We start from the raw sequence: 13,193 nt of genomic DNA, 5'->3' as shown, positions 1-13,193 counted from the left end.
CGGGTGGGCTGGCTGGATGAGTGTGTGTGTGTGTGTGTGTGTGTATGTACAGTGCCTTCGGAAAGTATTCAGACCCTTTGACTTTTTCCACATTTTGTTAAGTTACAGCCTTATTCTAAAATTCCTCATCAATCTACACACAACACCCCATAATGACAAAGCAAAAACAGGTTTTTAGACATTTTTGTAAATGTATTAAAAATACAAAAAACAGAAATACCTTATTTACATAAGTATTCAGACCCTTTGCTATGAGACTCGAAATTGAGCTTAGGTGCATCCTGTTTCCATTGACCTTAAGATGATTCTACAACTTGATTGGAGTCCACCTGTGGTAAATTCAATTGATTGGACATGATTTGGAAAGGCACACACCTGTCTATATAAGGTCCCACAGTTGGACAGTGCATGTCAGAGCAAAAAACAAACCATGAAGTCGAAGGAATTGTCTGTAGAGCTCAGAGACAGGATTTTGTCGAGGCACAGATCTGAGGAAGGGTACCAAAACATTTCTGCAGCATTGAAGGTCCCCAAGAACACAGTGGCCTCCATCATTCTTAAATGGAAAAAGTTTGGAATCACCAAGACTCTTCTAGAGCTGGCCTCCCAGTCAAACTGAGCAATCGGGGGAGAAGGGCCTTGGTCAGGGAGGTGACCAAGAACCCGATGGTCACTCTGAAAGAGCTCCAGAGTTCCTCTGTGGAGATGGGAGAACCTTCCAGAAAGACAACCATCTCTGCAGCACTCCACCAATCAGACCTTTATGGTAGAGTGGCCAGACGAAAGCTACTCCTCAGTAAAAGGGACATGACAGCCCGCTTGGAGTTTGCCAGAAGGCACCTAAGGGACTCTCAGACCATGAGAAACAAGATTCTCTGGTTTGATGAAACCAAGATTGAGCTCTTTGGCCTGAATGCCAAGCGTCACGTCTGGAGGAAACCTGGCACCATACCTACGGTGAAGCATGGTGGTGGCAGCATCATGCTGTGGGGATGTTTTTCAGCGGCAGGGACTGGGAGACTAGTCAGGATCGAGGGAAAGATGAACGGAGCAAAGTACACAGAGATCCTTGATGAAAACCTGCTCCAGAGCACTCAGGACCTCAGACTGGGGTGAAGGTTCACCTTCCAACAGGACAACGAACCTAAGCACACAGCCAAGACAATGCAGGAGTGGCTTCGGGACTCTGAAAGTCTCTGAAAGTCTCTGAATGTCCTTGAGTGGCCCAGCCAGAACCTGGACTTAAACCCGATCAAACATCTCTGGAGAGACCTGAAAATAGCTGTGCAGTGACGCTCCTCATCCAACCTGACAGAGCTTGAGAGGATCTGCAGAGAAGAATGGGAGAAACTCCCCAAATACAGGTGTGCCAAGCTTGTAGCATCATACCCAAGAAGACTCGAGGCTGTAATCACTGCCAAAGGTGCTTCAACAAAGTACTGAGTAAAGGGTCTGAATACCTATGTAAATGTGATATTTCAGTATATATACAGGGAGGGAAAAAAGTATTTGATCCCCTGCTGATTTTGTACGTTTGCCCACTGACAAAGACATGATCAGTCTAAAATTTTTATGGTAGGTTTATTTGAACAATTAGAGACAGAATAACAACAAAAAAATCCAGAAAAACGCATGTCAAAAATGTTATAAATTGATTTGCATTTTAATGAGGGAAATAAGTATTTGACCCCTCTGCAAAACATGGCAAAACCCTTGTTGGCAATCACAGAGGTCAGACGTTTCTTCTAGTTGGCCACCAGGGTTGCACACATCTCAGGAGGGATTTTGTCCCACTCCTCTTTGCAGATCTTCTCCAAGTCATTAAGGTTTCGAGGCTGACGTTTGACAACTCGAACCTTCAGCTCCCTCCACAGATTTTCTATGGGATTAAGGTCTGGAGACTGGCTAGGCCACTCCAGGACCTTAATGTGTTTCCCGTGTAGTTCTGGGCTGATTCCTCACCGTTCTCATGATCATTGCAACTCCACGAGGTGAGTTCTTGCATGGAGCCCCAGGCCGAGAGAGATTGACAGTTATTTTGTGTTTCTTCCATTTGGGAATAATCGCACCAACTGTTGTCACCTTCTCACCAAGCTGCTTGGCGATGGTCTTGTAGCCCATTCCAGCCTCGTGTAGGTCTACAATCTTGTCCCTGACATCCTTGGAGAGCTCTTTGGTCTTGGTCATGGTGGAGAGTTTGGAATCTGATTGATTGATTGCTTCTGTGGACAGGTGTCTTTTATATAGGTAACACGCTGAGATTAGGAGCACTCCCTTTAAGAGGGAGCCAGAAATCTTTCTGATTGAGAGGGGGTCAAATGCTTATTTCCCTCATTAAAATGCAAATCAATTTATAACATTTTAGACATGCGTTTTTCTGGATTTTTTTGTTGTTATTCTGTCTCTCACTGTTCAAATAAACCTACCATTAAAATTATAGACTGATAATTTCTTTGTCAGTGGGCAAACGTACAAAATCAGCAGGTGATCAAATACTTTTTTCCCTCACTGTATATATAATTTTTTTTTCCTTTTTTTTTTTTAAAGCCAATATTTCTAAAAACCTGTTTTCGCTTTGTCATTATGGGGTATTGTGTGTAGAGGAAGAGGGAAAACATTATTTAATCAATTTTAGAATAAGGCTGTAACGTAACAACATGTGGAAATAGTGAAGGGGGCTGAATACTTTCCGAAGGCACTGTATGCAGGGACGGCTTGTTCAATAGGGCGATATGGGCGACGCACTGCCAAACGGGAAAAGGAAGGGATTTTTTTTCTAATCAATTATATCACGGCAACAGCAGTTATCAGTGTTCACGTCTGATCTGCCAGCCACTAAATGTCAAATCAGGCTAAAGTCGTGCTTCAAATGGCCCCGCCCGTTTTTGGGGCGATTTCAGTCAAGTTGAAAATCGCCCAGAAGTCTCTCATAGCCTGTCATGTAAAATCTATTTTTTCACATTTCAAAGCTTTCAATACATTCTCTATGGGTGTCTGTGGGCTTGCACTTACGCGCTTTCGTCATACGTGACGTAACGTTGAACGTAACTAAGACAATGGCGGCTATCAGCGTCTCTGTTGCGACCTGCAGTGCGGCGTTATTTTATGTTTTTAATTTGTAGACTTAGTTTACAAACATTCTGCCAACCATGGATTTCCAGTGGTTGGTTTTGGACTGATCTTGTTGATTGTGTACATACCCGCTACGAACGGACTAAATAATGAAAACGCTGCTGGCAGCTGAATCCCAATACAGCTGGGAGACTTGGCTGGATGAGTCCCGGACAGAGAAGTGGAGCCGGCCACCTTCACCCTGGTCAGAACGGACCGCGATCCTGGTAAGAGAGCGACTCTGTACCCCGACATTGAACTGCTTTCTGTGTCATTGCGACCTTACTATCAATTCAATTCAATTTAAGGGCTTTATTGGCATGGGAAACGTGTGTTAACATTGCCAAAGCAAGGGAAGTAGATAGTAAACAAAAGTGAAATAAACAATAAATATTAACAGTAAACATTACACTCAGAAGTTTCAAAAGAATAAAGACATTTCAAATGTCATATTATGTATATATACAGTGTTGTTACAATGTGCAAATAGTTAAAGTACAAATGGGAAAATAAATAAACATAAATATGGGTTGTATTTACAATGGTGTTTGTTCTTCACTGGTTGCCCTTTTCTTGTGGCAACAGGTCACAAATCTTGCAGCTGTGATGGCACACTGTGGTTTTTCACCCAGTAGATAAGGGAGTTTATCAAAATTGGGTTTGTTTTCGAATTCTTTGTGGATCGCTGTAATCTGAGGGAAATATGTGTCTCTAATATGGTCATACATTTGGCAGGAGGTTAGGAAGTGCAGCTCAGTTTCCACCTCATTTTGTGGGCAGTGTGCACATAGCCTGTCTTCTCTTGAGAGCCAGGTCTGCCTACGGCGGCCTTTCTCAATAGCAAGGCTATGGTCACTGAGTCTGTACATAGTCAAAGCTTTCCTTAAGTTTGGGTCAGTCACAGTGGTCAGGTATTCTGCCACTGTGTACTCTCTGTTTAGGGCCAAATAGCATTCTAGTTTGCTCTGTTTTTTTGTTTGTTCTTTCCAATGTGTCAAGTAATTCTCTTTTTGTTTTCTCATGATTTGGTTGGGTCTAATTGTGTTGTTGTTGTTGTTGTTGTTGTTGTCCTGGGGCTGTGTGGGGTCTGTTTGTGTTTGTGAACAGAGGCCCAGGACAAGCTTACTTAGGGGACTCTTCTCCAAGTTCATCTCTCTGTAGGTGATGGCTTTGTTATGGAAGGTTTGGGAATCGCTTCCTTTTAAGTGGTTACTATCTGCCCCGTGAGTTCCCCCAATTGTTTGTTACCGTTGTGTACTGTTGATAATCACAAGTTTACTGGAGAACTGAGACCAAGTAGAGACTTTGGACAGGGTGGATATGGTATAATAAAGGCAGTTTATTCAGAGGTAAAGATATCTGGAATCGCGTGCACGGACTCGTGGGAGAGAGAGCGGGAGGGATGGAGAAAGAGAGAAGTAATAGGTAAAAGGGAACCTGTGCTACCATTGTAGGTTTCTATTCACACGAGAAACGGTAGGAGCGTTGCAACATAATGCCTCTTTAAGTCAGTGCCAGTCTGTCTCTCCCACAGAAGAAATGTGTCATCATGATGTCTATTAACATGAGAGAACCGTGTACACCTCTCCTCTTCACTAAACCCCTTCCATCCTATCCCCAATAGCTTAATGCTGGAGAAGTGAGAGTAATGATACTGTCTCATCTCATTCCAACACTACCCTCTTTCATCTCATAGACACAATCCCATTTCCACTCCATATTCTATTAGTCCATTCTCTTCCCAATATAATCTTGCCCTCCCATCATTTAAACAACAAACATCCCACTATCCTGTCTCAATGAATGAGACACCATTATTCAAGGAGTCTCCTCTCTTTCCACACACACACCAACTAATTTTACAAATTGACTTGAAATGGCTGAACTCACTACTTAAAGGTGAAACAATTTCCTCACCAAATTTTACCCTGAAGTAACCATCAACACCAACTCTCAAACAATATCCAACCAATGGCAACGTTTATCCTACTTACCCACAGCATCACAATCTCACGCTTTAGACAGACAAGATGAAACAATAAATACCTTTCAGTTTCATTCATCCATTTCTCTTAATTCCAGCGGAGGGGCTCGCTGAAGCGCACGGTGCGGTAACCAACACCGGACCGGTCTTCGAGCTCCTGAGTCCGTGAACACGAGCTTAAAGTGTGTATGTGTATGTATACTCTGACAGGAACAGGATCCGCGAGCCCACCGGGTTGATTCCTCCGCCTCTCCTCGAGCCACTCACATAAAGGACGTGTTGTTACCTGATTCAGCAAGCCACTAGCACAATAAACTACTGGCTTTCATACCAGCCTGGTCTCATAGACTAGACGTAACATAGTAAATGTAAACCCGGGACCCCAAATTAGTACGATATGTTAAGTTTGGTATGGTTACATAAAACAGATTGTTACAAAGACAACAAAAAAACGAAAGTAGGTTGGTTGGTCAGAGTGGAGGGGTGGGGCGTATAACCTGAAGGTCTAGCAACCCAAAGGTTGCGAGTTCGAATGTCATCTCAGACAACTTTAGCATTTTAACTAATTAGCAACTTTTCAACTACTTAGTACTTTAATAGCAATTTCGCATGTTAGCTAACCATTTCCCTATTGTATGTTTTGCAAATTAGTAACATATAATACGAATTGTAATTCATAACATATCAAACGAAATGGTTGATGGACATCCACAAATTAATACATAGGCCTACCATACGAAACGTAACATATCATACTAAAAGGGGTCCCTCGGATTTACTTACAGAATAATACGAAATGCTCTGAGACCAGGTTGTTCATACACAGGCCAGCAAGAAAGTAGTCTTATTTGACTGAATCTCCTAATGTATGCGACATGTGGATCTGGATTCGTCAATGCCCAATTTCAGTTGTGCAACTTGTGCTGTATCTTCTTTGGTCTGGCCCTGAAATAGACTGACAGTTCCATGTGAAGAAATCGGGGAGATGAGAGTTGAGAAACGCCCCTGACACGCATTCTATAAAGCGCTCCACACTCGATTCTGTCCTTTGATCTAAATTAGTATGAACAAGTAAAACTGTGGTTGTGAAATATCAAACGTAGGCCTACTGTTCTTGGCTAACATACATGCGGAAATAAATCAAGATCAATTTGATGGATAAAAGCCTAATCCTATTTGGTCCCAACATCAGGTCCATTATTCCGGTAACACGAGTCTCTGTCAGTTGAGAAAAGGAAATACTAAGGTCCTCCTGTTGCAACTCTGTTCTGTTGACATTGCGGTTTAGAAGCAGAGCTCAGCAGCGGTATGAAAACCACAACCGCCGCTACCATACAGTGGTTTATTCATCAGGGCCGTACTCATTACTCACACAATCCCACCGGCTGTGTCTCGAAGCACACTGAGAACAGGTCTCAGAGCAGTGGCTCATTTGAATACTTGGTAAGTCTGGTTCAAGCAGGTCTGAGAACAGCGCAAGTGATAGTGTGCCATGCATTTAAGCAGTATAAACTGGTCAAACAGCCAAAGGGGTTTTAGTTTGCTCTTTGAGCAAAGGTATATATCATGGTTGAATCAAGAAGAGCTAAACAATATTGTATATTGTCAGTTTTGTCAGGCGTCAGAGGGACTCTTTGCCTTATACCTGGTAGCCTATTCCTCCATATTATGAGCAAACTATGGCCTCCGCCAAGAGGTCTAGACCTTTATGGCACAGGTATGAGCTCGCCCTGTAATCACAGGCTCGCTACACTCTAAAAAGAAAATGTTCCTGGAGTATCCTTTAGGGGTTCTTCAAATAACCTTTTGGGGTTAAGTTTTGAACTACATTAGGGGTTCAACAAAGGTTCTTCTAAAGATTCTCAAAGTTCTTCGAAGAACCTTAGGTTTTCTTGGCACTGAAAATGGCCCCCAAAAGGTTCTTCCAAGAATCCCATAAGAGGTGGGGTTAATTGAGGAACCTCCTTAGTTGGTGGGGGTTCTTGCAGGAACCTAACTGCCTAACAGAAACATTTAGATTTGAAAGGGCAGCAGGTGCAGGCACTTAACTGAAAAATGTAAAGCTCTCCTCAATGTAAGGAAAGGTTTGTCCCTTATAATTTTAGTGGCAAAGCAGAATAAAAAATCCAAATATGAGAAACTCCCAGCAGAGCCCCAAGTTCAATGGGTATTTCCTCTCGAGTGTTGATGTTCTCCATATCCATAGCCAGATTGATTTCGCAGTGCATGATGATTGAACAGGTTTCCTGTTATATTCATCAGAGCTGTAAGGAGGGTGAAGTCTGTGAATCCAAAAAAATTGTAATTATACAGATAATTAACAAAACATGCACACAACAGAATTCATACCTTGGTTTATGTGGTGAATGTGAATGAAAATAACTGTTTTGATAATGGTTTTCATACACATACCTTGTCCATAATGTAGAGGCCTATGGGATTTTCATTGAAGAGGTAAGGGAGGAGGATAGTAAATGTGATCTACATAACATATCATATACCAATTGACATACCTTTGTATGCCTCCTCGTCTGTAAACCTGCAGACACAGACACAAAAGTGAGCAGTTCAGTCATCTGCACCCAATACAGCTAGACTTCAACATATTATTATAGCCTACATAGTCTTACCTCTTTGTTGATTGATATCCATTGAATTGTGTCCATTTTCTGTTTCAGAAAGATTTGCACAAATATGAAAAGGTAGACGGTATCATCATAAAACAATATCAATTTAGATTATACAAGGGACAAACCTTACCTTAAATTGAGGAGATCTTTACATTTTTCAGTTAAGTGCCTGCACCTGCTGTACTTTCAAATCCAAATGTTTCAGTTGGGCAGTTAGGTTCCTGCAAGAACCCCCACCAACTAAGGAGGTTCCTCGATGCACCCCTCCTCCTATGGGGTTCTTGGAAGAACCTTTTTCAGTGCCAAGAACCCTAAGGTTCTTCAAAGAACTTTGAGGATCTTAGAAGAACCCTTGTTGAACCCCTCATTTTTAGAGTGTAGTTCAAGCCTCTTTAAGTGAACAAGGTGTAAAGGTAGCTCTGATCACCTGTTGCCCACCTTGACAAAAAATCTTTAATCAAAACCCAAATAGACATTTTCATGGTCAAGACGCTGACCTAAAGGCACTTCAGTTGAGTAAGGACGGCAAGTTTCTTCCACAGATTCTACATAATTCCCCATTATTGCATAAGTGAATTCACCTGAGGACTGAACGGCCCACTCAGCACTATGTAGGCAGTATTTCAGTCAGAGACCATAATGTAATCGGATGGGAGGAGCAAACGCTATGCCTATGCCATTTTGAGAGGTTTGTTTAACACAGAATTCCTCCAATTTGTAAAGCCTCTTACTGCAAAGGGTCAAGTTCAGCTTAACATTTGGTCAAATCCCCCTCAAACTAGTTTCCCTGTTTGACATACTGCAATAGCAACTCTCGCAAAATATTATCTTAAAAGGACATTGTTTACAATAAATGTTCTCACAAAATAAGGTTGAAAAACATACAACCTAGGAGGAAAGAAAGATATAGTGCTGTTTCTAACAATCTAGAGCTGAGGATGTAGCCTCATAAGTGAGTCTATAGCGACATCTTCTGGTATTAAGTGAACTTGCTATAATATCACTGAAATAAAGTGCAACGATATTAGCATTACCTTGTTCGTTTACAGTCATCAAAAGGACATTATTAAATTCATGTACATCAACATGATTTGTTATGATAGAATCTCTGGAGTCTGCTTTGCATGATTACAACAAGGCTCTACGGTAACCTTAAAAACAATCAAATCTACAGAGACTGGGATGTGTGCTGAGTGACTAGACTATCATAATCAAAGTTGAGGAGCATGCCAATTTACAAGTAAAACAAAATTATGCTTAAATGCAAAGAGGTGCAAAGGCAATGAGGAGCGAGACTCAGGTGTATTAGCTAAGGTGGAAATACTATCCTATGGGCTTTCCTAGTAGCATACTAATGGCACACTAGGGAATGACAGTGACTTGAATGTTCCATACATAACACAACAACACAAGACTCTGTAAACAGAGAGCAAAGGATTTAATTATTGTGCATTTTAAGTCATATAAAACAAAATATAAAAATAGCCGAACACCTCAAAATATGTATTCTGAAAATATAAGCCACTCATGTCTGTTCATTGTTTCTATTGTAGCTGGTATTATAAAAGCCTATTTAGAAAAAAAGCCCCATTGTTGTTGTTGTAGTGCAGAAGTTTAGTATCGACAGTATTGCTAGAAAATAATAGTTTTTATGGGTCAGGAGCAGGAAGGTGCTCTATAATGTAGAATGATGTACTCTAGAATGTCTACAAAGCTTTAAAGTTCTGGAACACTTCAGCCACCTCCAACCAGCTCCTGAAGCAGGCTAGGCCCTGGTTCCGGATCTGTTTCCTTCCCTTGTCTGTGATCACGTCTCCATTCTCCTTCACAATCACCAGCTTAGGGACCGCTGTGATATTGAATCTCTTCTTTAAGTCACTGAAGGGGAAGTGGAAGAGCACAGGGCATAACCATGACTTTTTCACTGTATGGCTTATACCAGACAAAGGTTCACTTTTTATGAAGGCACAAAGGATTGTGTCATTCCGGAAACCAATTATTGGCGGGATGGCTGGTAGGTTAGCTACACACATTGCTCATAATTGACAGGCCGATTATCAATGAAATGGGTGAACATAACATTCAGACTATCAGAACACACGTTGTACAACACAAAATACAGGTCCCAATCTAGCAGAGGAATACAGTAAACTCCCTTGCTGAGCTCCAATCACTTGTCTCATCAGGCAGGTAGAGACATTGCCCTATTTTTAAACCTAATCCCTCAAAGGGTGACCCATAAACCTCTTACAAAGGCTGTTGCTTACAATCGCTGTACTATGGCTAGACATTTACATTACATTTACATCATTTAGCAGACAGTGGAGGAAAGCATATAGTCCTAAAATCAGTTCAACCATGTTTTTGCAGAAATGTTTGTCACTACTATCTCTTTACAATAACTCAAATGGTAATAGGCTACATGAAAGATGAGACAGTCATAAGAACTTACTGTTTGTATTGATCCGTCCAAGGCAGGGCCAGCCAATCTCCGTGCATGTCATGATAATACTCCATCATATCATCATTCGACTTGTCAGAAGATATGAAAACGATTTCTAACTGTGCAGGTGGTTCGCTCTCCTCGACAAGTTCCGTGTAAAAATCGCATAGAATAGGGGTGAAATCTCGACAAGGCGGGCACCAGCCGGCAGAAAAATATATTCCCACTACTTTATTCATGAGAGCTTCTTCTGGGTCAATAAGATCCCCTTCTTTATTGAGGAGAGTTTTTCCAACAAATACCTCCACCATCGTCGGGTCAGACAACACGCGCAACAATAACGAAATACGCAACTGTAGCCAAAATCAGTTCAGGCCGGTCACCGTTGTAGCTTTGCTCGCCGTGAACCGTTACTTTGGTCCAAGTGCAACACTGTCATCATTTTCAGTGTTCAATCACTATTTGAATCCCTTTAATACCTGTCATAACAAACCCTACCCACTGCTGTGTGGAGCTTGTTGCTGTTGTTTAGCTAAAAAAAAAAAAAAAGCCCATTTGATTGACATCTTGCGAGGCCAATCAGTGTCCTCTTCTGCTTCTTCGTCTTCAATTAGGTTTAACGGCGGTTGGCATCCAATTTGTTGCATTACCGCCACCTACCAGACTGGAGTACAACTCCCTTATATTTTGCTTGAAAGAAATAAATCTAACACTACACTCACAAATTCAAAATTATTATTAATAATTAACACCACCCTTCTCCACTATTTACATATATTCATTCCTACATCATGCCCTCAACCTGAAATGATGGGACATCACCACTTAACACTCCCTGTAACTCTTCTGATGTCAAGTCTCGCACACCCAAATACCTCTCTGCAGCTGCCACCACAACCTCAATTTTCTTTGACTTCCATCCCTGCAGTACAATTAATAACCATTGCTATAAACGCTAAAAATCCAATCTTACTGAAACTTATATCACTTGTTGGCCTATCCCTCTGTTCTGGTACATATCTACCACTCCCCACCCCTTGACCTCTCTTCCTCTACTTTCTTCACTGCCTCAACATATGACAACTTCTTCACTACTCTTACCCTGGAAACCTCAACCTGTTTCTCTCGCACAGGACATTTCTGATCCCCAGCCCCATGGCCACACCCACAATTAGCACATACCACTACTTTCCCCAATGCTACACATTCCTTTGTCTCATGCCCTTCTGCACACTTATCACACCTTGGAACCTCTCTCCTACATACTGCTGCCACATGACCATAAGTTTGACACCTGTAACATTGTAATGTATTCGGCACATAAACTCGTACAGGATAACTTATATATCCTAACTTCACTTTGTCAGGCAAAGACTCAACTTCAAAACTCAAAAGAACAGACAATGACTGTTCTGTTTCCCCACTCTCGCCACCCTGTTTGCGTTGCACCAAACGACGAGCATCACAAACACCGGGAATCTTCCCCTTCAGTTGGTCCACTTTTACATTTACTGCTACCCCAGTAAACACTCCTTTCAATGGCACCCTTTTCTTGAGAGCGAAACAATTAACAATTCTTTCCCCCATTTGTTTAACTCTGAGCGCCTTCTCCCTCTGCCCAACAGAAACACAAACAATTATCACTAGACCACTTCTGGTTACCCTCACCGATTCCACTATACCCAACGCTTTTTTCACCCATCTTGAAACCACAAATGGATCAGCCAAAAGGCAAGGGTCCACTTTTTCCAAAAACTTCACTCCTACTGTCACAGACTCATCTTTATCCTGACCCTCTGTGCAAGCCTCTGGCTCTGAGTACTTCACCACACGTAACACCTCCGATACTTCACCCTCATTCACTTCCATTTCTCCTCCTGTCTTCAGCTCACTTTACTTACATTTCCTACCATTCTTCTTCACCAAACCTTCTCCCTTTTTCCCGCCATTTCTTCCAGACTCAAGCTCACAATCTTCCTCCCTCTCTCTCTTAGACCTCCTCTGCCTCTTTTTTCTTCCATTCCTCCTCCGTCATCCAAGTATACATCTCCTTATCCCACAGCTGTCTGTTAGACATCGTTTTTCCTCCACAGGACTACGGATACTCCGGACATCTCTTTTTCCTGAAGTCCGCCGGACTTCGTCGCTGCTTTGAACCAATAACAATCACTGATTTCGTCTTCTTTGCTGGAAATCCTCTGCTTGTTCTTCTGAGTTTCCTGTATCATCAGTGTCCTCAGTCCTCTACAGAACTATTTAAAGGTACAATCAGTAATATTTACACAATACAAATAGCCTCATGACTATTACATATTATCTATTAGAGTATGAAGGGAGTAAACTTATATAAGATAAATACCAAAGTCTGGCATCCCTAAAAGGAGAGAAACCACAAAGAGAGAAACCAACATACAACTTCACATAAAGTTTTAATTTTTTCAAATGTTATATGGATACTAATTATAAAAAGTACATGTTTTTAAATGTGTGCACACCTCTAAATGCAAATTAAATTAACTATCTACATTCTTCAGAACAATAAAAGATGACACGGTCAAATAGAAGCCAAGTAGACAACAACGAACATGAAGAATCAACTATACAGTACATGTATCTGCAACCATCCAATTGCACTGTATTTTACAAAGTTATTAAAGAGCAACATCATCTAAAAGGGGCCATATAAATCATATAGTTTCTTTTTTTTTTTAAACACAATTAAGTGTAAGTGAAAACCCTAATTATACTTTCTGAACAAAAATATAAACTCAACATGTAAAGTGTTGATCCCATGTTTCATGAGCTGAAATAAAAGATCCCAGAAATGTTCCATGGACTGCCAGATGGAGAAGCGTGATTCGTCACTCCAGAGAATGCATTTCCACTGCTCCAGAATACAATAGCGGCAAGCTTTACACCACTCCAGCCGACGCTTGGCATTGCGCATGGTTATCTTAGGCTTGTGTGCGGCTGCTTGGCCATGGAAACCAATTTCATGAAGCTCCTAACAAACAGTTATTGTGCT

The 13,193-nt window shown here is 41.5% G+C and overlaps 2 protein-coding genes across 2 annotated transcripts in view; both read right to left on the bottom strand.

Annotated features, from left to right (window-relative positions):
• The window catches only part of LOC121582833 (chondroitin sulfate N-acetylgalactosaminyltransferase 1-like), a 49,133-nt gene extending 43,352 nt beyond the window's left edge, over positions 1–5,781 (bottom strand). The window contains exon 1 of the mRNA XM_041898967.2: positions 5,158–5,781. The gene's annotated coding sequence lies outside the window, so the exon portion shown is untranslated. The remainder of the gene's footprint in view (positions 1–5,157) is intronic.
• Positions 5,782–9,144: 3,363 nt separating this feature from the next.
• Positions 9,145–10,704, bottom strand: LOC121583407 (nucleoredoxin-like protein 2). Its single transcript, XM_041899584.2, has 2 exons — positions 10,178–10,704; positions 9,145–9,603 (listed from the first exon to the last, which is right to left on the bottom strand). Exons 1-2 carry the CDS (start codon positions 10,477–10,479, stop codon positions 9,432–9,434), a joined length of 474 nt encoding a protein of 157 aa, XP_041755518.1. The 5' UTR covers positions 10,480–10,704; the 3' UTR covers positions 9,145–9,431.
• Positions 10,705–13,193: the final 2,489 nt, after the last annotated feature.

Source organism: Coregonus clupeaformis, chromosome 15 (assembly GCF_020615455.1).
Source record: "Coregonus clupeaformis isolate EN_2021a chromosome 15, ASM2061545v1, whole genome shotgun sequence".
Lineage (NCBI taxonomy): Eukaryota > Metazoa > Chordata > Actinopteri > Salmoniformes > Salmonidae > Coregonus > Coregonus clupeaformis.
Note: the sequence above shows the minus strand (reverse complement) of the source record. Positions and strands in the feature narration are given on the sequence as shown.